Source organism: Petromyzon marinus, chromosome 79 (genome assembly GCF_048934315.1).
Source record: "Petromyzon marinus isolate PM22_M1 ecotype Great Lakes invasive population chromosome 79, UKy_Petmar_22M1.pri1.0, whole genome shotgun sequence".
Taxonomy (NCBI): Eukaryota; Metazoa; Chordata; class Hyperoartia; order Petromyzontiformes; family Petromyzontidae; genus Petromyzon; species Petromyzon marinus.
In genome coordinates, this window is record NC_133745.1 from 20,703,115 (window position 1) to 20,715,614 (window position 12,500).

Consider the following 12,500-nt stretch of genomic DNA (forward strand, 5'->3'; position numbering starts at 1 on the left):
GGAGTGTCCGATGGTACAAAATACCCAGGCAGGTGCTTAGTTTTGGTGGGGCTGATAGTAAGGCCCCACCTCTTAGTGGCACGCTCCAGTCTCAGCAGCAGCGTCTCCAACTCCTCCTCTGAATGAGCAGCTATTACCAAATCATCAGCATACATAACGTGGTTGAGCAATAGGGAGCCATCCCTTGACCGCACCCGGGCATCGATCAGCCTCCCATTATATCTGTACCATATGGAGATTCCCCCGGTACAGCTATTGAAGGCTTCACGAACTACGTGGTCAAAATAAATGTTAAATAATGTAGGAGCCAGAAGACATCCCTGTCGCACCCCATTGTGTACAGGGAATGGCTCTGACTCCCGGCCACGTAGTTTTACCCGGGCCCTCTCACCATCATGAAGGTCCTTAATGATGGTGAGCAGAGGGTCAGGTACTCCAATAGCACGAAGAACAACCCAGAGCCCAGGCCTACTGATGGTATCATAGGCCTTGACCAGGTCAATAAAGCAGAGATGTAGGTCTTGTTGGAATTCCCTACACCTCTGCTGTAGCAGACGGACAGAAAATATGGCATCTGTGCAGGACCACCCTTTCCTGAAACCACATTGGGGCTCCACAAGCCTCTCCTCAGCGTGCCTGGCAAGGCGATGTTGAATAATCCATGCCAGGACCTTTCCCGGCACACTGAGGAGTGAGATGCCCCTGTAGTTGTTACAGTCTGTGCGGTCCCCCTTCTTAAAACGGGGGACCACCAGGGCATCCTTCCAATCCTGTGGAACCCATCCAGTGGTCCAGACTGTTGTTATGATGTCATATAGGGCAGTCTGTGCACAAACGCTGCCCTCCCTCAGCATTTCGCTTGGGAGATCATCTCTGCCCGCTGCCTTTCCTGGTCTCAGACTCCGGATCGCCATCAGTACTTCCTCAACAGATGGCACCTCAGCCAGCCACTCACAGGTGGTGACTTCTTCCAATATTTGAGGCACCGCAGCCTCAGCAGGGTCATCCTCACTTTGTGCCACAATGTTTTCCTGGCTCAGGGATTTTCCCTCCCCCAGGACCTCACAGAAATGCTCAGCAAATCTGCAAACCTGTTCCTGGGGGTCGGAGATTGGGTCACCGTTTTTTCCCCTAATGATGGTAATAGGTGTGGCGCTGGAGATTACTTTTTTGATGGAGTTAAATAGAGATTTGTGATCACGCCCAGTGAGGCAGACTCCATCTCCTCAGCAACCCGCGACCACCACCCATCCTTGCAGCGCCTCACAGCTCTCCGAACCTCCGAGCGAAGGCTGTGGTAAGCCTCCTCATTCTCTGACGTGGGATTCTGTAGCCGATGACTTTGGGCCTGTCGCTTTTTCTCAACCATCCTGAACACCTCCTCTGTCAGCCAGGGTCTCTGGGGAGGTCTGGACCGCGTACCAAAGCAGCCATTGCAACTGCATGAGTCACAGTCCTAAACCTCGCCCATTTACTCTCGACATCAGGAGGAGTCGGGAATGATGCCAATCCCAGCCGCAAGTGATGATGAAACTCTCGCTTGCAACTTTCTTCAGATAACTGAGACCAGGCCACTTTAGGTTGGAATGGGGTCCTGGGTGTACACCCACCACTGGAGTGGAAGAATGGCAGGCGCATCTTACAGATGACTAGTCGATGGTCAGAGGGCAGATCAGCTCCACGGTAGGTCCTGGTGTCAAGGACATGGGCTCGCATTTGCTGGTCCGTCACTATGTAGTCCAGCAGATGTTCTTTCTTGGACCGGGCATGCATCCATGATGTTGTGTGGATGCGCCGATGCCGGAACAGCGTGTTGGTAATTACAAGCCCATGGGCTGCACAAAAATCTAGCAGCCTCCTACCGTTGTTATTGAGCTGATCTGGCCCATGCCCTCCAATCACTCCAGACCAGCTGCCAGTATCATGACCAACTCGGGCATTGAAGTCACCCAACAAGATGACTCTTTCCCGAGGGGCCACTTTAGCCAGCTCCTGTGACAGGAGGTCATAGAAGGCATCTGACTCATCGGCTCTGCCTGCATCCCTCCACGGATGTTCATCTTCGGTGGGGGCATAAGTAACCACGACCACCATTCCTCGCCTCCGGTTGATGGGATGGCGAGCCCAAAGTAGCCTGAGGCTTACAGCTTCCCACACCTCACCGCCACGCTCCCATGCCCCCTTCATTCTTTTGTTCTAAAGACGAGCCACACCCTGTTGTTTGGCAGTCTGCTGCCCCGAGTAAAGGACTGTCCACCCCTCATGGTGGCAGGAGCCAGAGCCGGTCCACCGGACCTCCTGAATGCCACATAGATCCAGGCGGTACCGGTCCAGCTCCCGACAGAGGAGTGGCAGCCTCTCCTCCGCAGTGAGCGTTCGAACATTCCACGTGGCCACCCGTAGTGGTTTTTCGTTGTTTCTGGAGGAGCCCCGAGGGTAGAGATTCAATCTCCTGGCTCTGCCAATTGGGGTTTGGCCAGGAGACGTCATAGACGCCTGGCCCCCCGGGGCCTCCGGCACATGCTTATTAGTTACATATTTCAGTTTATCTCGTGGTTTAGTGGTAATTAATTGAAGGTGGAGGGGTTACCAGCCCCTCGCACCCATCCAGAGCCCCCGTTTAGCCCCTGTGGTGGACACATATGCCATGAGGGGAGGAGCCAATCAAAATTGGACCTCCCCCCACAGCACTGTCCACGACAGAGTTGCCCGTCCGGCACCGCGAGGAGGTAGGGGGTTGTTTTGCCACACTACTACTACACACTACACTATGACACACTATACACTACACTACACACTGCACACTACACTATACACTCCACTACACTACTACACACTACACTACACACTACACTATACACTGCACACTACACTACTAAACAACACACTACACACTACACTATACACTACACTACACACTACACTACACTACACACTACACTACACACTACTATAAACTACACTACTACACACTACTATACACTACACTATACACTACACTATACTATACACTACACTACACACGTATATATATACACAAGTGGTGTGGTGTGTGTGTGGCTGGTGAGAGGGACTACTACACACTACACTACTACACACTACACTACACACTACCACACTACACACGTGTATATATATACACGTGTGTAGTGTGTGTGTGGCTGGTGAGAGTGACTACTATACACTACACACTACACTACACACTAACACTACTATTCACCACACTACACACTAACACCACACCACACGTTTATATAAGTGTGTGTGTGTGTGGCTGGTGAGAGTTACTACTACACACTAACACGTGTATATAAGTGTGTGTAGTAGTGTGTGTGTGGCTGGTGAGAGTGACTACTACACACTACACTACACACTAACACTACTACACACTAACACTACACACACACGTGTTGTGTAGTAGTGTGTGTGTGTCTGGTGAGAGTGACTACTACACACTACTACACACTACACTACTACACACACACACTACACACGTGTATATAAGTCTGTAGTAGTGTGTCTAGTAGTGTGTGTGTGTGTCTGGTGAGAGTGACTACTACACACTAACACTACTACACACTAACACTACTACACACAGTGTGTTGTAGTGTTAGTGTGTGTGTGGTGAGAGTGACTACTACACACTACACTACACACTAACACTACAACACGTGTATATACACACTGGTGTGTGTGTGTGGTGAGAGTGACTACTACACTACACTATACACTACTACACACCACACACACACGTGTATATATATACACACTAGTGTTAGTGTGTGTGTGTGTTGAGAGTGACTACTACACACTACTACACACTAACACTACTACACACAGTGTGTGAAGTAGTGTGTGTGGTGAGAGTGACTACTACACACTTCTACACACTACACTACTACACACACACACTACACACGTGTATATAAGTGTGTAGTAGTGTGTGTAGTAGTGTGTGTGTGTGTGTCTGGTGAGAGTGACTACTAGACACTAACACTACTACACACTAACACTACTACACACAGTGTGTTGTAGTGTTAGTGTGTGTGTGGTGAGAGTGACTACTACACACTACACTACACGCTAACACTACAACACGTGTATATACACACTGGTGTGTGTGTGTGGTGAGAGTGACTACTACACACTACACTATACACGTGTGTGTGTGTGTTGAGAGTGACTACTACACTACACTATACACTACTACACACCACACACACACACGTGTATATATATACACACTAGTGTTAGTGTGTGTGTGTGTTGAGAGTGACTACTACACACTACTACACACACACACTACTACACACAGTGTGTGTAGTAGTGTGTGTGGTGAGAGTGACTACTACACACTACAACACACACTAACACTACACACTACTACACACACACATGTGTGTGTGTGGTGAGAGTGACTACTACACACTACACTACACACTACACAACACGTGTATATATACACTACACACACACACTACACACTAACACTACAACACGTGTATATACACACTCGTGTGTGTGTGTGTGTTAGTGTGTGTGTGTGTGTAAGTGTGTGTGTGTGGTCAGAGTGACTACTACACACTACACAACACACTAACACTACGAACTAACACTACAACACACACAGTGTGTTGTAGTGTTAGTGTGTGTGTGTGGTGAGAGTGACTACTACACACACACACTACACACTAACACTACAACACGTGTATATACACACAGTGTGTGTGTGTTAGTGTGTGTGTTGAGAGGGACTACTACACACTACACACTAACACTACACACACACACACACGTGTGTGTGTGTAGTGTAGTGTGTTGAGAGTGACTACTACACACTACACCACACACACACACACTAACACACGTGTGTGTTAGTGTGTGTGTGTGGTGAGAGTGACTACTACACACTACTACACACTAACACTACAACACGTGTATATACACACTGGTGTGTGTGTATGGTGAGAGTGACTACTACACACTACTACACACTAACACACGTGTATATACACTAGTGTTAGTGTGTGTGTTGAGAGTGACTACTACACACTACACTACACACACACTAGTGTGTGTGTATGTGTTGAGAGTGACTACTACACTACACACTAACACTACACACTACTACACACACACACGTGTATGCACACACTAGTGTTAGTGTGTGTGTTAGTGTGTGTGTTGAGAGTGACTACTACACACTACTACACACTACTACACACACACACGTGTGTGTGTGTGTGTTGAGAGTGACTACTACACTACACTATACACTACTACACACACACACGTGTATATACACTAGTGTTAGTGTGTGTGTGTGTTAGTGTGTGTGTGTGTGTTGAGAGTGACTACTACACTACTACACTACACACACACACTACACACTACTACACACACACACGTGTATACACACACTAGTGTTTGTGTGTGTGTGTGTTAGTGTGTGTATACACGTGTGTGTGTGTGGTGAGAGTGACTACTACACTATACACTACTACACACACACACACTAACACACACACACACGTGTTAGTGTGTTTGTTAGTGTGTGTCAATGTGTTAGTGTTAGTGTGTGTGTTAGTGTGTGTGTTAGTGTGTGTTAGTGTGTGTGTGTTAGTGTGTGTGTTAGTGTGTGTGTTTGTGTGTTAGTGTGTGTGTTAGTGTGTGTGTTAGTGTGTGTTAGTGTGTGTTAGTGTGTGTGTGTTAGTGTGTGTGTTAGTGTGTGTGTGTTAGTGTGTGTGTGTTAGTGTGTGTGTAAGTGTGTGTTAGTGTTAGTGTGTGTGTTAGTGTTAGTGTGTGTGTTAGTGTGTGTGTTAGTGTGTGTGTTAGTGTGTGTGTTAGTGTGTGTGTGTTAGTGTGTGTGTTAGTGTGTGTGTTAGTGTGTGTGTGTGTTAGTGTGTGTGTTAGTGTGTGTTAGTGTGTGTTAGTGTGTGTTAGTGTGTGTGTGTTAGTGTGTGTGTGTTAGTGTGTGTGTGTTAGTGTGTGTGTGTAAGTGTGTGTTAGTGTTAGTGTGTGTGTTAGTGTTAGTGTGTGTGTTAGTGTGTGTGTTAGTGTGTGTGTGTGTTAGTGTGTGTGTTAGTGTGTGTGTTAGTGTGTGTGTTAGTGTGTTAGTGTGTGTGTTAGTGTGTGTGTTAGTGTGTGTGTGTGTTAGTGTGTGTGTTAGTGTGTGTGTGTGTGTTAGTGTGTGTGTTAGTGTGTGAGTGTGTGTGTTAGTGTGTGTTAGTGTGTGTGTTAGTGTGTGTTAGTGTGTGTTAGTGTTAGTGTGTGTGTGTTAGAGTGTGTTAGTGTGTGTGTGTGTTAGTGTGTGTGTTAGTGTATGTGTGTGTTAGTGTGTGTGTGTTAGTGTGTGTGTGTGTTAGTGTGTGTGTTAGTGTGTGTGTGTTAGTGTGTGTGTTAGTGTGTGTTAGTGTGTGTTAGTGTGTGTGTGTTAGTGTGTGTGTAAGTGTGTGTTAGTGTGTTAGTGTGTGTTAGTGTGTTAGTGTGTGTTAGTGTGTGTTAGTGTGTGTTAGTGTGTGTGTGTTAGTGTGTTAGTGTGTGTTAGTGTGTGTTAGTGTGTGTTAGTGTTAGTGTGTGTGTGTGTGTTAGAGTGTTAGTGTGTTAGTGTGTGTGTTAGAGTGGTAGTGTGTTAGTGTGTGTGTTAGTGTGTGTGTGTTAGTGTGTTGAGAGTGACTCACGCTCCTTGCAGGCGAACGCTTTGACGTCGAAGGCCCCCGAGCGGCAGGCGGCCTGGGCGGCCTTGGCCGGCTCGAAGCCCTCGTCACAGGTGAGCAGGGCCACGAGGCGGTCGCGGTCCACGGCCACGCGGCCGTGGGCCACCGTGGAGGGCGGCCGGGAGCAGCACATGGGGGTGGGCTCCCACACACCGGCGTGGCACCTGGGGGGGGTGGGTGGGGGTGGTGGTGGGGGGGTGGTGGTGGGGGGAGTAGTGGGGGGGGTGGTGGTGGTGAGGGTGAGGGTGGTGGTGGAGGTGGTGGGAGTGGTGGTGGTGGTAGGGGGTGGTGAGACACTGGGTAGTGAGACTCTGGTGGTCACGGGAGGTAATGACAGGGGAGTCAGCTGTGAGTGTGAAGGGACTGGTGGCCGTGGGAGGTAATGACAGGGGGAGTCAGCTGTGAGTGTGAAGGGACTGGTGGTCATGAGAGGTAATGACAGGGGGAGTCAGCTGTGAGTGTGAAGGGACTGGTGGTCACGGGAGGTAATGACAGGGGGAGTCAGCTGTGAGTGTGAAGGGACTGGTGGCTACGGGAGGTAATGACAGGGGGAGTCAGCTGTGAGTGTGAAGGGACTGGTGGTCACGGGAGGTAATGACAGGGGAGTCAGCTGTAGGTGTGAAGGGACTGGTGGCCACGGGAGGTAATGACAGGGGGAGTCAGCTGTGAGTGTGAAGGGACTGGTGGCCACGGGAGGTAATGACAGGGGGAGTCAGCTGTGAGTGTGAAGGGACTGGTGGTCATGAGAGGTAATGACAGGGGAGTCAGCTGTGAGTGTGAAGGGACTGGTGGTCACGGGAGGAAGTGACAGGGGGAGTCAGCTGTGAGTGTGAAGGGACTGGTGGCCACGGGAGGTAATGACAGGGGAGTCAGCTGTGAGTGTGAAGGGACTGGTGGCCAGAGGAGGTAATGACAGGGGAGTCAGCTGTAGGTGTGAAGGGACTGGTGGCCACGGGAGGTAATGACAGGGGGAGTCAGCTGTGAGTGTGAAGGGACTGGTGGCCAGAGGAGGTAATGACAGGGGAGTCAGCTGTGAGTGTGAAGGGACTGGTGGCCACGGGAGGTAATGACAGGGGAGTCAGCTGTGAGTGTGAAGGGACTGGTGGCTACGGGAGGTAATGACAGGGGGAGTCAGCTGTGAGTGTGAAGGGACTGGTGGCCAGAGGAGGTAATGACAGGGGAGTCAGCTGTGAGTGTGAAGGGACTGGTGGTCACGTGAGGTAATGACAGGGGAGTCAGCTGTGAGTGTGAAGGGACTGGTGGCTACGGGAGGTAATGACAGGGGGAGTCAGCTGTGAGTGTGAAGGGACTGGTGGCCAGAGGAGGTAATGACAGGGGAGTCAGCTGTGAGTGTGAAGGGACTGGTGGCTATGGTAGGTAATGACAGGGGAGTCAGCTGTGAGTGTGAAGGGACTGGTGGCCACGTGAGGTAATGACAGGGGAGTCAGCTGTGAGTGTGAAGGGACTGGTGGCCACGGGAGGTAATGACAGGGGAGTCAGCTGTGAGTGTGAAGGGACTGGTGGCCAGAGGAGGTAATGACAGGGGAGTCAGCTGTGAGTGTGAAGGGACTGGTGGCCGTGGGAGGTAATGACAGGGGGAGTCAGCTGTAGGTGTGAAGGGACTGGTGGCCACGGGAGGTAATGACAGGGGAGTCAGCTGTGAGTGTGAAGGGACTGGTGGCCACGGGAGGTAATGACAGGGGAGTCAGCTGTGAGTGTGAAGGGACTGGTGGTCACGGGAGGTAATGACAGGGGGAGTCAGCTGTGAGTGTGAAGGGACTGGTGGCCACGGGAGGAAGTGACAGGGGAGTCAGCTGTGAGTGTGAAGGGACTGGTGGTCACGGGAGGTAATGACAGGGGAGTCAGCTGTGAGTGTGAAGGGACTGGTGGCCACGGGAGGTAATGACAGGGGAGTCAGCTGTGAGTGTGAAGGGACTGGTGGTCACGAGAGGTAATGACAGGGGAGTCAGCTGTGAGTGTGAAGGGACTGGTGGTCACGGGAGGTAATGACAGGGGGAGTCAGCTGTGAGTGTGAAGGGACTGGTGGTCATGAGAGGTAATGACAGGGGAGTCAGCTGTAGGTGTGAAGGGACTGGTGGTCACGGGAGGAAGTGACAGGGGGAGTCAGCTGTGAGTGTGAAGGGACTGGTGGCCACGGGAGGTAATGACAGGGGAGTCAGCTGTGAGTGTGAAGGGACTGGTGGTCATGAGAGGTAATGACAGGGGGAGTCAGCTGTGAGTGTGAAGGGACTGGTGGTCATGAGAGGTAATGACAGGGGAGTCAGCTGTGAGTGTGAAGGGACTGGTGGTCACGGGAGGTAATGACAGGGGAGTCAGCTGTGAGTGTGAAGGGACTGGTGGTCATGAGAGGTAATGACAGGGGGAGTCAGCTGTAGGTGTGAAGGGACTGGTGGCCACGGGAGGTAATGACAGGGGGAGTCAGCTGTGAGTGTGAAGGGACTGGTGGTCACGAGAGGTACTGACAGGGGGAGTCAGCTGTGAGTGTGAAGGGACTGGTGGTCACGAGGATTTAATGACAGGGGAGTCAGCTGTGAGTGTGAAGGGACTGGTGGTCACGGGAGGTAATGACAGGGGAGTCAGCTGTGAGTGTGAAGGGACTGGTGGTCACGAGAGGTAATGACAGGGGGAGTCAGCTGTAGGTGTGAAGGGACTGGTGGCCACGGGAGGTAATGACAGGGGGAGTCAGCTGTGAGTGTGAAGGGACTGGTGGTCACGAGAGGTACTGACAGGGGGAGTCAGCTGTGAGTGTGAAGGGACTGGTGGTCACGAGGATTTAATGACAGGGGAGTCAGCTGTGAGTGTGAAGGGACTGGTGGCCACGGGAGGTAATGACGGGGGAGTCAGCTGTGAGTGTGAAGGGACTGGTGGCCACGGGAGGTAGTGACAGGGGGAGTCAGCTGTGAGTGTGAAGGGACTGGTGGCTACGGGAGGTAATGACAGGGGAGTCAGCTGTGAGTGTGAAGGGACTGGTGGCAAGGGAAGGTAGTGACAGGGGAGTCAGGTGTGAGTGTGAAGGGACTGGTGGCCACGGAAGGTAATGACAGGGGAGTCAGGTGTGAGTGTGAAGGGACTGGTGGCCACGGGAGGTAATGACAGGGCAGTCAGCTGTGAGTGTGAAGGGACTGGTGGCCACGAGAGGCAATGACAGGGTGAGTCAGCTGTGAGTGTGAGTGGACTGGTGGCCATTGGAGGTAATGACAGGGGAGTCAGCTGTGAGTCTGAAGGGACTGGTGGCTACGGGAGGTAATGACAGGGGAGTCAGCTGTGAGTGTGAAGGGACTGGTGGCCACTGGAGGTAGTGACAGGGGGAGTCAGCTGTGAGTGTGAAGGGACTGGTGGCCACGGGCGGTAATGACAGGGGAGTCAGCTGTGAGTGTGAAGGGACTGGTGGCTATGGGAGGTAATGACAGGGGAGTCAGCTGTGAGTGTGAAGGGACTGGTGGCCACGGGAGGTAATGACAGGGCAGTCAGCTGTGAGTGTGAAGGGACTGGTGGCCACGAGAGGCAATGACAGGGTGAGTCAGCTGTGAGTGTGAGTGGACTGGTGGCCATGGGAGGTAATGACAGGGGAGTCAGCTGTGAGTCTGAAGGGACTGGTGGCTACGGGAGGTAATGACAGGGGAGTCAGCTGTGAGTGTGAAGGGACTGGTGGCCACTGGAGGTAATGACAGGGGGAGTCAGCTGTGAGTGTGAAGGGACTGGTGGCCACGGGAGGTAATGACAGGGGAGTCAGCTGTGAGTGTGAAGGGACTGGTGGTCATGAGAGGTAATGACAGGGGAGTCAGCTGTGAGTGTGAAGGGACTGGTGGTCACGGGAGGAAGTGACAGGGGGAGTCAGGTGTGAGTGTGAAGGGACTGGTGGCCACGGGAGGTAATGACAGGGCAGTCAGCTGTGAGTGTGAAGGGACTGGTGGCCACGAGAGGCAATGACAGGGTGAGTCAGCTGTGAGTGTGAGTGGACTGGTGGCCATTGGAGGTAATGACAGGGGAGTCAGCTGTGAGTCTGAAGGGACTGGTGGCTACGGGAGGTAATGACAGGGGAGTCAGCTGTGAGTGTGAAGGGACTGGTGGTCACGGGAGGTAATGACAGGGGGAGTCAGCTGTGAGTGTGAAGGGACTGGTGGCCACGGGAGGTAATGACAGGGGAGTCAGCTGTGAGTGTGAAGGGACTGGTGGTCATGAGAGGTAATGACAGGGGAGTCAGCTGTGAGTGTGAAGGGACTGGTGGTCACGGGAGGAAGTGACAGGGGGAGTCAGCTGTGAGTGTGAAGGGACTGGTGGCCACGGGAGGTAATGACAGGGGAGTCAGCTGTGAGTGTGAAGGGACTGGTGGTCACGGGAGGTAATGACAGGGGAGTCAGCTGTGAGTGTGAAGGGACTGGTGGTCATGAGAGGTAATGACAGGGGGAGTCAGCTGTAGGTGTGAAGGGACTGGTGGCCACGGGAGGTAATGACAGGGGGAGTCAGCTGTGAGTGTGAAGGGACTGGTGGTCACGAGAGGTACTGACAGGGGGAGTCAGCTGTGAGTGTGAAGGGACTGGTGGTCACGAGGATTTAATGACAGGGGAGTCAGCTGTGAGTGTGAAGGGACTGGTGGTCACGGGAGGTAATGACAGGGGAGTCAGCTGTGAGTGTGAAGGGACTGGTGGTCACGAGAGGTACTGACAGGGGGAGTCAGCTGTGAGTCTGAAGGGACTGGTGGCTACGGGAGGTAATGACAGGGGAGTCAGCTGTGAGTGTGAAGGGACTGGTGGCCACTGGAGGTAGTGACAGGGGGAGTCAGCTGTGAGTGTGAAGGGACTGGTGGCCACGGGCGGTAATGACAGGGGAGTCAGCTGTGAGTGTGAAGGGACTGGTGGCTATGGGAGGTAATGACAGGGGAGTCAGCTGTGAGTGTGAAGGGACTGGTGGCCACGGGAGGTAATGACAGGGCAGTCAGCTGTGAGTGTGAAGGGACTGGTGGCCACGAGAGGCAATGACAGGGTGAGTCAGCTGTGAGTGTGAGTGGACTGGTGGCCATGGGAGGTAATGACAGGGGAGTCAGCTGTGAGTCTGAAGGGACTGGTGGCTACGGGAGGTAATGACAGGGGAGTCAGCTGTGAGTGTGAAGGGACTGGTGGCCACTGGAGGTAATGACAGGGGGAGTCAGCTGTGAGTGTGAAGGGACTGGTGGCCACGGGAGGTAATGACAGGGGAGTCAGCTGTGAGTGTGAAGGGACTGGTGGTCATGAGAGGTAATGACAGGGGAGTCAGCTGTGAGTGTGAAGGGACTGGTGGTCACGGGAGGAAGTGACAGGGGGAGTCAGCTGTGAGTGTGAAGGGACTGGTGGCCACGGGAGGTAATGACAGGGGAGTCAGCTGTGAGTGTGAAGGGACTGGTGGTCACGGGAGGTAATGACAGGGGAGTCAGCTGTGAGTGTGAAGGGACTGGTGGTCATGAGAGGTAATGACAGGGGGAGTCAGCTGTAGGTGTGAAGGGACTGGTGGCCACGGGAGGTAATGACAGGGGGAGTCAGCTGTGAGTGTGAAGGGACTGGTGGTCACGAGAGGTACTGACAGGGGGAGTCAGCTGTGAGTGTGAAGGGACTGGTGGTCACGAGGATTTAATGACAGGGGAGTCAGCTGTGAGTGTGAAGGGACTGGTGGCCACGGGAGGTAATAACGGGGGAGTCAGCTGTGAGTGTGAAGGGACTGGTGGCCACGGGAGGTAGTGACAGGGGGAGTCAGCTGTGAGTGTGAAGGGACTGGTGGCTACGGGAGGTA

At 52.6% G+C, this 12,500-nt stretch overlaps 1 protein-coding gene across 1 annotated transcript in view; it reads right to left on the reverse strand.

Moving 5' to 3' along the window:
• The window catches only part of LOC116958547 (uncharacterized), a 60,746-nt gene that overhangs the window by 28,526 nt on the left and 19,720 nt on the right, over positions 1-12,500 (reverse strand). The window contains exon 4 of the mRNA XM_032981203.2: positions 6,681-6,880. Within this exon, the coding sequence (XP_032837094.1) occupies positions 6,681-6,880 (200 nt within the window). The remainder of the gene's footprint in view (positions 1-6,680; positions 6,881-12,500) is intronic.